Consider the following 14,824-nt stretch of genomic DNA (forward strand, 5'->3'; position numbering starts at 1 on the left):
TAGAAAGTGAATGACATGATCTAAGATTAGCTTTGGAAATTGTACCTGCTAAACATGGGTAAACCCAGAGGACAGGCTAGAGAAAGGTATGTGACTTGAGGACTTGACTTCTCTCTCTCTCTCTCTCTCTCTCTCTCTCTCTCTCTCTCTCTCTCTCTCTCTCTGTGTGTGTGTGTGTCTCTTTCTCTGTCTCTGTCTCTCTCTCTGTGTCTCTCTGTCTGTCTGTCTCTCTCTGTCTCTGTCTGTCTCTGTCTCTGTCTGTCTCTCTCTGTCTCTCTCTCTCTCTCAATTTTGTATCTTTTTTATAACTTACTTATACAAGAGTCAAATAGCTGTGATTCCCTGGAATGCAGGCCCTAGGCCAGAGATATACTCTGCACAGCAAGGAGTACGATAGAAATTAACCAAGTAGTTTGGTTAAGTGTCTACAAATCATAAAAGCATCCACAGCAACTTTGTAAGTATTTTGTTTTAGTATCCTGAAAAGGACAAAAAAATCCAGCATTACTGTCAATTACATAAATATGGGAAAACAATTCAATCACTTTGATACAGTATTTAATTTTTAAAATTATACTGGTAGTTAATGCAGATACTTAACTGGTCAAAAGTGCTGAGAATTGAGTAGCTGTTGAGGATGCAGCCCTACACAGAGATATCCATATCACCCCCCTCCCATAAAGCTTGAAGACCATCCCATGAAAGGAGGTAGCAAACCTGTTAAGACTCAGAGGATGGGGAAAAGTACTGTACAATGCTGTCTCCTGTTCAGTATCTGGCCACCGCACTCACGAAGTCACAGTGGCCTGATTACCTGCACAAGACCAGCGAAAGACTGGTCCCTCAAACATTCCATCAGCGATAGAGGAGGGGCTTGGGAGGCCTCACCACTCCCTTAGCAGTCACTGTAGTTAACAAATACCAGTGTGGAAGGAATCATTTTATTCAGTGGTGTAGCCACTGTTCCAGTAAATACCCCGCCCCCCACTCATGCTCAAGCAAGCAACCCTAGTTAAACTCAGTGGGTCACAAAAGTGACATAAAAGTATGAAGGATCCTAGCTGGAAAGAAGGGAAGAAATGGTTCAGTGGGACTCAAAGGTGGTTAAAAGAGGATAATAGAGGTACATATATTTAAAATGCCTTATATGCATGTTTAAAATTATAAAAGGATAAATTTTCAAAATTCTAAAAGCAAATTCACCTGTTCTGCCAAACAACGACTATACATAGCAAGCGTCACTTTTCTCAAGTCTTAAACTTGTTGGTTTTTTAACCAAGAGATAAAATGCTTTAGAATTCTAGAGTAGAAAAAAAATCTGTCTGAATAATACATCCTTTGACTACCACAACATAATTAAATAAATCACCATTAAGTTTTTCACAGTGAAATACTGGGAATACTCTAAATTATTTGGTATCTGCACTGATCATTCTCTGAGTTGTGCTCATGAGAGGAGCTGATTTAACTGCAACCCACTGGGTGTGTAGCTCAGTTGTAAAGCACTTGCCTAGCACATGCAAGAACAGGAGTTTGATCACCAGTACCATGAAAAGAGAAGAACTGAAGTATCTTTCTCCCCAAAAGTATAAGGAAGGCCTATCCTCCAGACATACAGTTGGGAATTATTTGGAAAAAGGGACACTACAGACATTAGATAAAATGAAAGCCAAGTATAGTAACTCACGCATGTAATTCCAGCATTTGTTAGGCTAAGACAGGAAGATTGCTGTGAGTTCCAGGATAACTTGTGCTACAGAGTGAGGCTCTTTTTCAAAAAAACTTTAGCCAGACATTGGAACACATGCCTATGATCTCAGCCCTTGAGAGGTAGAGGCAGGAGGATTAGGAACCCAAAGCTAACACAGACTACAGGAGATGAACTTATCTCAGAAAAACAAAACAAGAACTTCCAACTGCTTCTGTAAGTTTGCCTCACCAGTTGTACTGATGGCAAAGCCACTACAAGCTAGCCTTCCATTGGATACTCACACATTCTTGAGGACCAGTTTCAAGGCCAGCCCAGGTCATAGGAAACCTCATCTCAAAAAAAGTACAAAAAATGAGTTCATATTGGAGCAGAGTGGGCCTTCAATCCAATATGATTAGCAAATTAGTAAGAGAAAAGAAATAGAAATACAGGCACATGAAAACCATGCAGTATGTACTGGCCAGTTTTGGGTGCCAACCTGACACATGTTAGAGTCATCAGAGAGGAAGGAGCTTCAGTTGAGGAAATGCCTTCATGAGATCTGACTATAAGGCATTTTCTCAATTAGTGATCAATGGAGGACAGCCCAGCCCATAGTGGGCAGTGCTGTCCCTGGGCATCTGGTCCTGGGTTCTATAAGAAAGCAGGCTGAGCAAGCCATGGGAAATAAGTCAGTGAACAGTTCCCTTCCATGGCCTCTGAATCAGCTCCTGTCTCCAGGTTCCTGCCCTGTTTGATTTCCTATCTTGACTCCAATCAGGGATAAGAAGCAAGGCTGAAATGTAAGCCAAATAAACCCTTTCCTCCCCAACCTGCTTTTTGGTCATGGTGTTTCATTGCAGCAATAAAAACACTAACTAAGACACAATGACAAATGTAGTAAAGCCTCCTAAAACCAAGAAGAGTTAAGCAAAGATAATTTCCTACAAGATTCACACAGAATATGACTCTGCTGACAACCTGTTTTGGGAATCAGAATCTCCAATTTCAAACCATAAATTGCTGAGGTTTTAAAGCCACCAGTTCATGGGACTTTGTGGTATAGCATCCCCAGAAAAGTCATACAGTAATCAATCCAATTCACATCTAGTATAACTCAGACTTTCATGAAATAATCCTGGGAAAAATCAGAAACAAGCACCTTACTGTACGTGATTACAAAGTAATATATATTAAATGTAAGTAGTTGATAATGTGCCCCTCTTTGTGTAAATGAAAGATGCTACCCCTCCTTGAACTGTTAATTGTTTTGAAGCTGTGAGTTATATACCTGTCCATGAATATAGACAGCTTTTAGTCAAGTGAGACTAGCTGGTTATATTTGAAGTGAGGGATCGTAAGGTACATACACACCTGGAACATTTTCATCTTCACTTCCATGGATGTCTTTCCAACCCAGCTAACATGGCCAGTGAACTTAATGTCCTGCTCAGGGCTTAAGCTCTGTTTACACATATCTGCAAAACAGGAAGACAATAGCCATTGAAACCGTATCAGCAAAATCTGTACTATAAGTGAACAATATCATTTGAAAAGCTGACAAGTTGTACTCTGTTTTTCTTCAAAGCTAAAATAATTTCGACATACAAAAAAATCTAAAAATTTGAGACCATGCAAAGACTCTAAAAACTGGAATCAAGTTAAACTCTTCCACCTAGTTATATAAGCATTGTGTTAAACATCTAGATAGTTTCATATATACATTAAAATCCCCTGTAAATGAAACAATTTTCCCCAATCCCAATAATACTTTATAATTACTGAAAATTCTAAGAATGCACAGAAGCTGATCTTGCTTACCAATCTTGTCCACTAGGGCTGTCACTATTGATAAAGGAGACATCGCCATAGAATCATTTTTGTTGTGCATGTAGCAAACAAGAACTGTAGGAAACCAGAAGAATACAAAATAACAGAAAAGCAGAATTATTTCTTCCATTTACAATTCTCTTCCTGAAATTCACAAAAGGTTTTGTTTTCAATAAAATCCCCTAATACTCAAGTAATTATTCTAGAACCCAAGACTTTTTTTTCTTTTGGTTTACTGAGACAGGTCTCACTATGTTACCCATGCTGAACTGGAACTCACTACATATCTCAGGCTGGTCTCAAACATGTGGTGATTCTTCTACCTCATTCTCCTAAGTACTGGAATTGCGGATGTGAGCCTCCAGGCATGGCAAAGACATTTTCCCTCTTTTTATATGTGCATACTTGTATGTATGTATTTGTACTGCTTTCGTGCAGGATCCTGTAGAGGTCTGCCCTAGTTAGGGTTACTATTGCTGTGATAAAACACCATGACTAAAATTAACTTTGAGAGGAAAGATTTTATTTGGCTAATGCTTCCATAATATAATTCATCATTAAAGGAAGTCAGGATAATAACTCAACTAGAGCAGGAACCTGGAGGCAGGAGCTGACGCAGAGGCCACAGAGGAGTGCTACTTACTGGCTTGTTCTTCTTGGCTTACTCAGAGTGCTCCTCTCTAGAGCTCAGGACCACCGGCCTAGGAGTGGCACCACCCACAATAGAGTGGGCCTTCCCACACCAATCACTAATTACAAAAATCCACCCCCAGGCTTGCCATATGGACGCATTTTCTCAACTGATGACTCTAGCTTGTGTCAGAGTGACATAAAACTGACCAGCACAAGGTTCAAAGAGGGCACTGGATTTCCATACAGTGTGAGCTGCCATGTTCCTGTTGGAAGTTAAACCTGGCTTCTCACCAAGAGCAGCCAGTGCTCTTCACTACTGAGTCATCTCTGCAGCCCCTGCCTCAAGTCTCTTGGGTGCTAGGATTTCAGGCCACTCTACTATAGCTGGCATCAAAGAATTTTATAAATGAATCAATCTGGAGATCCTTTAATCTGACTCTCCCTCAGTTTTTAATTTAGTAAGGAAACCAAATTCCAAAGCCAAGACCAACCAAGGATCTTGTCACTATCCCAAGGAAACAGTGCTAAATGAGAGTAAGAACCTAGCACAAACTGACAATATCAAGCAAACATCCCCAGAAGAGAGGAACTAAGCACAAGGTCTCAGCTACTACCTGTTTGCCTCCTGATTCTTCCACAGTCATGAAGCTGCTGTTTTACCTAGCTATCCCAACCACGCTCTTGACTCCCGCACTGTCCTGAAGTCCTGTGTATATTTTCTACATCATAATACAAATTATATATTTGTCAATATGGTTCTATGTGCCTCACGAATATGAACTCATTTAAATTTGTATTACAATTATGCATTGATTGGTGTCCTTGCTTTCCCTACCATGATCCACTCAAATGTGTCTCACCCACCTTCAGGACAAAGTCTGCTGAATAAATACTTGCTGAATGACAGTTAATTCTCCCATCCATACACCTTAAAGGATATAATGGGGCATGAAATGTTAAAGGCAAGAAACCACATTTAAAAGTCTATCAAAATCCTGTGAGTCTGGCCTGTGTCATAGTAGTAGAACGGGAGATACAAAGATTCAAGAGGTAAGAAAAGGACCTGACACGACCTGAATAGATGCAAGTTTTTAGCTTACATGAGTGGAAGAAAACGCAGCAAGAGCAGAATGGGGCAACTGCATTGCAATGCTGTTCCTTGTTTGTTCAGAATTAGGAATTGACTCCAACCATGGTTAATTGGCAGTCTATCACTGAGCTATAGCTCTAAGTTGAATTTGAGAAACCCAATGGGACATCCAAAGGAAGACATCCAGGAGACAGGAAGAAAAGCTAGAACACAAGGGAGGCCAGGAAATATAGTTTGAAAGGCATTCAACATACACATAGCAACCGAAGGACTGAAAATAGATGAGATTCTTTATCCAGCATGTACAAAGGTAGCCTTCAAAAATGCAGAAGATAAAAACCCTGGAATAGTCAACATTTAATGGATCAACAGAGAAAGAGGAACCTATGAAGAAGACTGGAAAAGAGCAGCCAAAAGAAGAAATATCACCAGAGACCAAGAATGAGGGGAACAGTATCACAAACCACAAAGAGATCAGGGAAGTGGGGAGAGGGGGGTTACTTAGTAGACCATGCAAGAAGGAGTCAACAGTGAGTGTGGTGAGAACACTTTCAAAGGCTTAACATAGCAGTCTGAAATAACCAACAGTTCGTGATGAGGGATAATGAAACAAAGGACTTTTCCAATTCTTTCCAGAAAATCAGCAATGAAGGGAGGGCGAAAGAAAGTCTGAGAGTGTTTTTAAGGGAAGCAGGTTTTACCTGCTTTTCATTTTGAGATGGAAAATGTAGGAAAAGTTTATTAGTAAAAGTAAAGTTGGAAAAGGCTTGGGATACAAAGGAAAAGGCCTAAATGATATGGCACTGGCACATTCGCTGAAGAAGGAGGTAAAAGTACTGAGAGAACAGGTGGAGGGGATTGGCCATAGACAGGAAGTAGTGAGAAAGAGTACAAGGTCAGCAAGATGGCTCAGCCACTAAAGGCACTTGCTGCTGAGTCTGAGGACCTCAAGTCAATCCGCAGAATCTACATGGTAGAAAGGGACAACCAACTCCTTTGATTGCCTGTACACACACACACACACACACACACACACACACACACACACACACACACACCATACACACATACCATACACACACACAACACACACATACCATACACACACACCACAAACACACACACACACACACACACTCACAAACAAGAATTTTTTAAAGAAAACTGAGAGCAATATCAATGGAGTTTGTGTATACAAGGACAGCTAAGAAAATCAAAGGTAGAGAAATGCATAAAACTTTTAAAGATGACTAAGAATTTGTAACTAATCTAGAGAAGGATAGCTATATATAAGTGGGCTTGCATCTGTATTTTAAGAGACATTGGAGTCTTTCTTCAAGTCATTTCCTAGCAGTTCTAAAAGCCTGGGAATCCAGCATGGGACTGATCAAGACCCCCTGTGTTGGGAGCTGCAGAGTACTGGGCCTATAAGATGGCGCCGGTTTCTGCATTCCACCAGCCCAACAGCGAGTGCTCTCAGTAAGTAAACAACTCCTTATTAGGAGTAAGGCCACGTACCCTTCTCCTAATAAGGTAGATCTGCTTGGTGACAACCTATCCTAGCGTGCCACCTGGGTGTAATTGATTGGCTATCGCTGAGTATATTAAGCCCCGGCTTCCTGGGGTCGGGGCCACTCCCTGTAAGCAAGTTTCCCGAATAAACTGTGAGAAGAAGATTCCTCGTTGCCGAGTCATTCTTGCTGCTCGAGGGTGGTCGAAACACCCCTGAATGTGGGTGTCAGTGAGGAGGCCTAGGTAATCTATTGAGCCTTGGGTAGTAGATCAGTATTTATCCCAGGTATACAAATGAACTTTGGACTCCCATCCAACAATGAGAGATGCACTCTCACCCTGAACTCTTGGGGGAGGGTCTAGGCCCTGCCCTGGATGAAATGACAGACTATGGACACCCCCATGGAGGGCCTCACCCTCCCTGGGGAAATGAGGGGATATTGGGGGGGGTTGGTGGGAGGGCATGGGAGGAGGGGAGGGAAACGGAGAGGGACCTGGAATTGATATGTGAAGCAACCTTGTTTCTATATATATATATATATATATATATATATATATATATACATACATATAGCCATTAGGAAGGAGTAAGAAGGGCAACATAAAGCAATAATCTCAAGTGGGATGAGCAGGATACTTGTGTAGAGGGATAACAAAAGTAATGTTAACATGTTGCAGGTTAAAAACAATGAGGAGAATGAGCATGTAGAAAGGACCATTTTTTTCAGGTATCAGAGTCCAATGTAAGTGGGTTATATGTAGGAAGCTGGTAAAGTTAGTAAATATATTAAGAATAATGAAGCTAACTGGAAAAGGGAATTATAAATATTGAAGGGCAAACCATACAGTCCTAAAGTTTTAAACCTGTTTAAAACCATAGCTTCTACATACATAGAGAGATCAATAAGTAAACAAATGTAAATGTACACACATGGACATAAATACCCCAGCACAGTGACAACCAGTAGCAACAACTACTTTCAGCACACAGACCTTGGTTTCTAAATGTCATTCTCCAGTAAAAAGAACCAGAGTCCTCTGTGACTTGGCTAATTAGCTGGCTGGGCTACAGAAAGGATAAGATAAGTCTAGAATGTCTTACTGGTCAGAATTAAAAGTGCTAAAAGAACAATGGAGGACACGTTTTTTAAACCCAGGGGGCCATGGAGATGGTTCAGTTTTATAAAGTGAAGCTAGTCTGGGCTACAAATTCCAGGTCAATTCCATACAGCAAGATTTTTCAAATTCAACAGTAAACTGTGGGACTAAGAATGTAGGTCAGTGCTGGAATACCTATCTGCCATGTTCAAGGCTCTCAGCTCCATTTCCAGTACAGTAACATGATAAAGAGGAAGATGTAATGATAAAATGGGAAATTCCACATGGAGGGATGCTCTATCAGCCTGAACACATGGAGGAGGACCCAGCCCGGGATGATGTGACAGACTCTGAAAATCCCTCAAGCAAGGCCCTACCCTCCCTGGGGAGTGAAGGGGGGATGAAGTAGGGGGTTGGGGGGCTGGGGTGGCAGGCGAGGAGGTGAGGGAGAGGGAACTGCAAGTAACATGGGTAAAAAGTTAAATAAAAAATTATTATCAAAAAGAAAGGCATCCCACAACCTTCAAAAGTATCAGCTTACAAAAACCAAGGAAAGGCTGAGTATCTATTCCCGACAAACTATCAATGCAACCCATGTGTGCAAAGTGCACCTTTCTTTTTTTTTTTTTTTTAATTTTCTTCCTTCCTTCCTTCCTGCCTTCCTTCCTTCCTTCCTTCTTTTTTACTTCCTTCCTTCCTATCTTTTCAGAACACCACATGTTCTTTGCCTCAATTTTCAACTTTAATTTCTTTCACTATTATAAATAAAATAATTATCTTTAAGTAGATATGACAAATTTGTACTTTTAAAATGAGCCCCAGAGTTTGGACAAATATGTCAAGATTCCCAGTGCAATGTTTAGGTCAGTAACTGCTTCTCTCTGAGTCCCATCTTCCTCTACAACAGAGTGAAGGGAGCCATTAGTTTCTGGTCTCATGTATAAGTTATCTCACACAGCAATAATCCTGTTCTATAAATTAATGTTCAGTGTTTTCTACTGCGTCTTAAATATATTTCCCTATTATAACCTGGTTCAGAACAAGTAAGCCTAAAACATCTGGAATTTGTTCAAGGCTGCAAAATATAGCTGCAGAGAATAATAAATTCTTGGCGCCTATCTATGCAGAGATTGTATCATATTCTTGGTAGTGGAGCATGGAGAAGGGCAATGTGGTTTTGGTTTGTATTCCTGGAATCGAATTCTTACACCCCTGACTTGGAGGTGAAAGATATGGGAGCTGGATGTTTACTTCCTTTATACTACATCGCTTTCAATTTTCTTTTTTTTTTTTCAAATTTTTTTTATTTTAATTTTAAATAGCTTGTTTTACATGTCAATCCCAGTTCCCTCTCCCTCCCCTCCTCCCGCACTCCCCTTCCACCCTCCCTCCCACCCTATTGCCAAATCCTTCCACATAGGGGATGTCTAGAGTCTATCATTTTACTCTTGGTAGGGTCAAGGCACTCCCCTAAGAGTCCAGGCTGAGAGAGCATCTCTCTTTGTGCTATAGGCACATGAAGACAGATTGTATACCAGGAATAGACACTGATCCACAGCTCAGAGCCCCATAGGTTGTCCAGGCCTTCTCACTGACACTCACATTTGGGGGGTCCAGATCAGTCCCATTCTGGCCTCCCCACTGTCGGTCTGGGGTCCAAGAGCACTCCCCTGTCCAGATCAGCTGTCTCTGCTGGTTTTGCCAGCCCATTCTTTGCCAATTTGCTCATCATTCCTCTCTCTCTGTCACTGGGTTCCTTGGGTTCAGTTCAGTGCTTAGTTGTATGTTTGCCTCTGCTTCCATCAGTCCCAGGATGAAGGCTCCCGGATAGTTATAGACATCAAGTTCATTATCAGGAATGGGCATTCGAGGTGGTCCTTCCACTATTGCTTAGCTTGCCAATTGATGTTATACCTTTAGATCACTCAAGGTCACTCTGGTGCCTGATCTGTCTTCGATCCTATGATTCCCTCTTCCCCCTATTCTACCCCCACCCCCTCAACTTCCTGTTCCCCCATGACCAACTCCCTTCCTCTTTACCCCCTCTATTCTTCCCAGGTCCCACTACCCCCCCCTCGCCCTTTCTATCAGGGATTCATTGTCTACCTGTAACTCTTTTAGGAATACAAAATCCAGTACCTCCTAAGCTGTCAAGATCCTCAAGAATCCTGCCGAATCTGTGAAATAAAACAAAATGTGAATTAAATGAAAATCACAATGACTTCCCTTTAAAATTTCATAATGTACTTTGGGATAAAGAACGGGCTCTAAAATTGACTACAGTGATAGTTACACAAGTCTTTCACTATACTAAAACTACACAGTCATATACTTCAAATAGGTGGACTGTAAGGTTTATGAATTTTATCTCCCAGTAGTTATTTTTAAAGGAAAAGTTACAACAAATGACAATAATGAAAATCATACAGTGTTACCTTACTGTATTTTGAACAGTCAAATATTTGTCTCGTAGTCCAGGATCACTACCCAAAGGAAGGAGAACTTCAATGTAACTATCCTTCATTTTCCTCGGTGGTAGGGCTTTCTGAGATTTAGCCAACAAGTTATGAAGTAACTTCCTTTCCTCCATTGCTTTTACATGGTCTCTGAGAAGAAAAGACGAGGCTTCATAAAACAAGAACAGCGCTTTCCCACAATCCCAGTATCCACTACCTCAAACAGGTCAGTCAGACATAATACATGGAAGAAAGGAGGGATCGATGCCTGCCTAATTCAGTTCCTCACTCCCTTCCCATGAAGCACTTAGTGCAATTAAACATTGCTGATGACAATTTTAGGCTTCTGGATATGAGTTCTACGCTGTACCAACTGAAATAGCTGGTACTTGACATATACATAAGAAACACATATTCAGTGATAGAAATACACCTAAATGGATCACATTTTCACTTGATCAAAAAAAGTTTATTCAGGAGCTGGAGATATGGCTCAGTAGTTAAGAGCACTGGCTGCTTATGCAAAGGACTCAGATTTGATCCCCAGTACCCACATGGTGGCTCACAACCATCTGTAACTCCAGTTCCAGAGGATATGATGCCATCTTCTGGTCTCCTCAGGCACTATACACACATGGTACACATACATAATACTGGCAAAACACCCACACACATAAAAAATAAATAAATATTTTAAAAGCCTTATTCACACTAGCACCATACCTTAGTGGTAGAACACTTGCTTAGCATATGCAAAGTCCTGAGGTCAATACTAAACATGAGAGGGGAGAAAGGCAAGCAAAGGCGGAAAACTCAGATTCTGTGTCCTACCATGTTCATGTTCATTCTCATATTCTTGTTCTCCTCTTCCTCTCTCTTTTCTCCTGTGTCTCCCTCACCCCTCCCATCCATTCAATTTCAGAAGAGATAATTGAGAAAAATGATTGATACCCAAAGGAAGTATGCAAAGGAGGATAAAGGGTAAAAATGGAAGAAAACAATTTTAAAACATAGAATGGGGAGAAAAGGGAAGACCAAAGGAGAGGACAACAGTGAAAACAACAGGAAACTAAAGTATAAGCACCATTACATAATAAGTCCTTCCAAACTGAAATGATAAACTATTATTGCCAGAAAGCTTAGCCTACAAAAAATATTAAAGGCAGAGAAACAAGTTAAATGGTACTAGATAAGCTGAGAACGTGCAATACTCTTGATGCAAACAGCTTAGCCCTGTGAAAGTCAAATTCATGGGGAAAAACAGATGCAAACTACCAATTATTCTAGACTAGAGGGTGGTATGAGGAGTCAAAAACCACCAGATGTAACTTTTAAAACTTTTGTTGAATCTTGATGTTGGCCTAGTCTGGCTACCTCCTCTTGCGCCCCACGCAATCTCTAGACTTCTACCAGGATACATACCACCTGCATCCACACAGTGGTCCCTTTGCCCATCTTCGCCACCATACTCAATACCCAGATGTCAGAAGTTCTCCTCTAGAGTCTAGCCAGGTGAGTACCCCAACAACCCGATATTTGTTCTTCTGGAAGTTCCTGGATCTACCCTGGGTCTCAAAGACAATGCCCTGACCTAGTCTGGCCACTCACACCTGCACCCCAGCCAACCTCTAGACTTCCACCAGCAAGCATCCTATCTGTAAGCCCCTTCTGTGGATTAGCCTGGTGAGTACCCCTGACCTATTTATCCAAGCCTTTTTCCCAAAGTCCCAGATTGAGCTTGGGTCCCAAAGACAGTGCACCACTTAGTCTGGCCTTCTCTGCCTTCTCAGCAAGGGAGCCCTAGGCTTGAGCCAAGATCTGCCTTACCCATTGCTCAAAGCACAGGACTCTTCCAGGCCATATACCTTTGAACAAAGGAGTCAACTTACACAAAACAGTCAATAAAATCAGAAGATTTGAGTTCAATCAAGTCACAAGGCTTGACTGTGAGTTTCAGTTTCACTGTGCTCAAAAAAAATGGAATAAAAAAGTATGCCATAAGCATGTCACAAGTTTTCTTCTGAGAATCAATGGATATAGGTTTTGAAAACGCACAATAATACATCCCAGTTTTCATGTTGATGATGCATCAACTGATTAATACATGAAGATGTTGTTCTTTTCCCCTAACAGGAAAGCCCCCCATTGCCACACAGAGCTCCCAACTCAGCCACTGAGCCTAAATATCACTTAACATGAGCCCTTGGGGATGAAATACCAAAATGCATACCTCCAGTTTGTGGATATTCCTACAATCTCCCGTAACTTATCCCGAACTGCAACAAAAAACAAAGACATTACTCCATGAAACAAAAAAAAAGGGAAAAATGGGTTAGGGCAAGATGCTCAGGAACTAAGTTAAGCTGCTCATGCACTCAAAGGGTATCAAGATTCAGGAATTACCATCCAGTGCTACAACAGCTCAGGGATGGGATCAGGCCTTTGCCATCTCAAAACGGGAAGCAACTATATTGTCTCCTTAGTGCAAATGAACATACTTTTTTGCCAATTACTGAGGTTTATTGAAATAAATCATAAAATTTTCAAATTTTCACCCAACAGTCTTTACCAAGTCAAGTGTTGAGTCCCTTTAGGATAGAACTCTTTTTGTGCATGTATGCATACATGTACACACCAGAGAACAATCATAGGTATCATTACTCAGGTGTGATCCACTTTGTTTTTTTGAGAAAGGGTTTCTCATTGGCCTGAAGCTTACTTAGTTGGCTAGGCTAATTGGCCAGTGAGCTCTGAATATCCATGATTCCACATTCAGTGCTGGGATTACAAGTGTATGGCCACCACATATGACTTCTTTACATGGGTACTAGGGATCAGCCTCAGGTTCTCATGCCTGCATGGCAACACTTTACCAACTGAACTATCTTCTCAGCCTGGGAACAAAGATACTTATGACAGGATCTTCACTCATCATCTTATAGACAGTATTAGATCAAAGGACTTAGTTGAGCAACTGATACTAATATCCAAAACTGAGCTTTATTGCAATTGATTTCTTATATGTTCATACTATTCTAATTAGAGCAGTTTAAGCCAGAAAAATGAAGCAAAGACTTAAGTCAAGGTAAAGCAAAGAATGTGATCTGATTTTAATTCTACTATGCAAGAGTGAGTTAGCTTAAAACAAAACGTAAGCGCTGAAGGGAAAAATTGATACTAATTACCACACACCATGATTCACATGAATAGATGAACATGCTATATGGAAAGGGGAAAATAATTAGACGATTGGCAGTAATTTGAAATTAGAAAATAAACCTACAATATTTCAAATAATGTGTTTTTAGTCTAGCATTTCAAAATAAACATTCCATTCATGGGAAATTGAATGTAGTTGTACTTGGTCCTTCAATATTAAACGATCAAAACCAAATTATGGTAAGAATAACATGCAGTCTCATGAAAGTAGTGGATTTTCTATCAGACTGTTGTATGTACATTGCATACATGGTACACACACTAATCATGGCTAAATCATAAAGAATTGTAAAACGTAACCATCAGTCTTATTTCTGATTTCCTCCCAAATAAAAGAATGTATACAAAATAGCCCAAACACCATACAGACTACTGATGCTCACTGACACGAAATAGTTCTTACTAATTTGGTCAGTGTGAAGGGTGGTAGGTGCTGAGAACCAAAAAATTTCAATTTTATGCACATTCACGTTCTCTCTTTCACATAGACCCTTTAAAGAGGGGACAATTTTAATTTGTATGAGTATTTCTAATTTCTAAGACATACCATAGTCTGCATATAATATTTAGTAAGTGAAACTAAGTACAATGAACAAGGTCCCTCTAACAAAACTGCAAACGAGCTTTTAGGTAGATACAAATGGCAGGCTTATTTCTTCCTCGTGACTCTAGCTCTGTTCCAGTCTTCTATAGCTCTACACAGGAAGTGGAAAGAAGAAACATCTCAGTCCCCACAGGACTCAGATTCTCACTCAGATTTCTATCTCAAGCTATTATGCAATTATCTTCATTATTTTATAAATGTGATATTTATGAAGCACTGACACTTAACATGTATATTTCAGGGATAGAAAGATGACACAGTGTTTAAGAGCATGTACTGCTCGAGTGGAAGACCCCAATTCAGTTCCCAGCACTTGTATCAGGTGGTTCAGAATCACCTGCAACTCCAAAGAAAAGTGACACTTTCGCACGCACATGTATTTTTGTGCACACCCCACCCCACCCACACGTACATGTAACTAATTACAAGTCAATCTTTAACACATTCATTGCTGCTGCTATGATTCCACGCACTGCCCAAGGGAAATGGGTTTGTTCATCATGGAGGCATAAGAGGTAAACACCATCATGCTTGCCTTCACGTATGTGTAAGAGTCCTTGTTTTGGGGTGTACTGGGATCCTTGAGTCAGTCCTCTGCCATGAATAAGAAGCCCCCTGTTCAGGGTACAAAGCCTGGAAAGGAAGAGAAAGCATACATAAGTTTCCAGAGCTGCTTCTCTGGGAATCTGCAA

The 14,824-nt window shown here is 40.7% G+C and overlaps 1 protein-coding gene across 6 annotated transcripts in view; it reads right to left on the reverse strand.

Annotated features, from left to right (window-relative positions):
• The window catches only part of Acot9 (acyl-CoA thioesterase 9), a 66,899-nt gene that overhangs the window by 15,353 nt on the left and 36,722 nt on the right, over positions 1-14,824 (reverse strand). For 4 of the 6 annotated variants that reach the window (XM_040744156.1, XM_040744155.1, XM_040744154.1 and 1 more), the window contains exons 2-7: positions 14,668-14,765; positions 12,540-12,585; positions 10,289-10,459; positions 9,993-10,030; positions 3,512-3,595; positions 3,065-3,168 (exon numbers count right to left, since the gene is read on the reverse strand). In XM_040744156.1, the coding sequence (XP_040600090.1) occupies positions 3,065-3,168; positions 3,512-3,595; positions 9,993-10,030; positions 10,289-10,443 (381 nt within the window). In that variant the 5' untranslated portion in view covers positions 10,444-10,459; positions 12,540-12,585; positions 14,668-14,765. Of the gene's footprint in view, positions 1-3,064; positions 3,169-3,511; positions 3,596-9,992; positions 10,031-10,288; positions 10,460-12,539; positions 12,586-13,501; positions 13,529-14,667; positions 14,766-14,824 lie in introns of all 6 variants that reach the window. The other 2 variants (XM_005077975.4, XM_021231757.2) reach the window with 1 other exon arrangement.

Source organism: Mesocricetus auratus, unplaced genomic scaffold, assembly GCF_017639785.1.
Source record: "Mesocricetus auratus isolate SY011 unplaced genomic scaffold, BCM_Maur_2.0 Super-Scaffold_100003, whole genome shotgun sequence".
Taxonomy (NCBI): domain Eukaryota; kingdom Metazoa; phylum Chordata; class Mammalia; order Rodentia; family Cricetidae; genus Mesocricetus; species Mesocricetus auratus.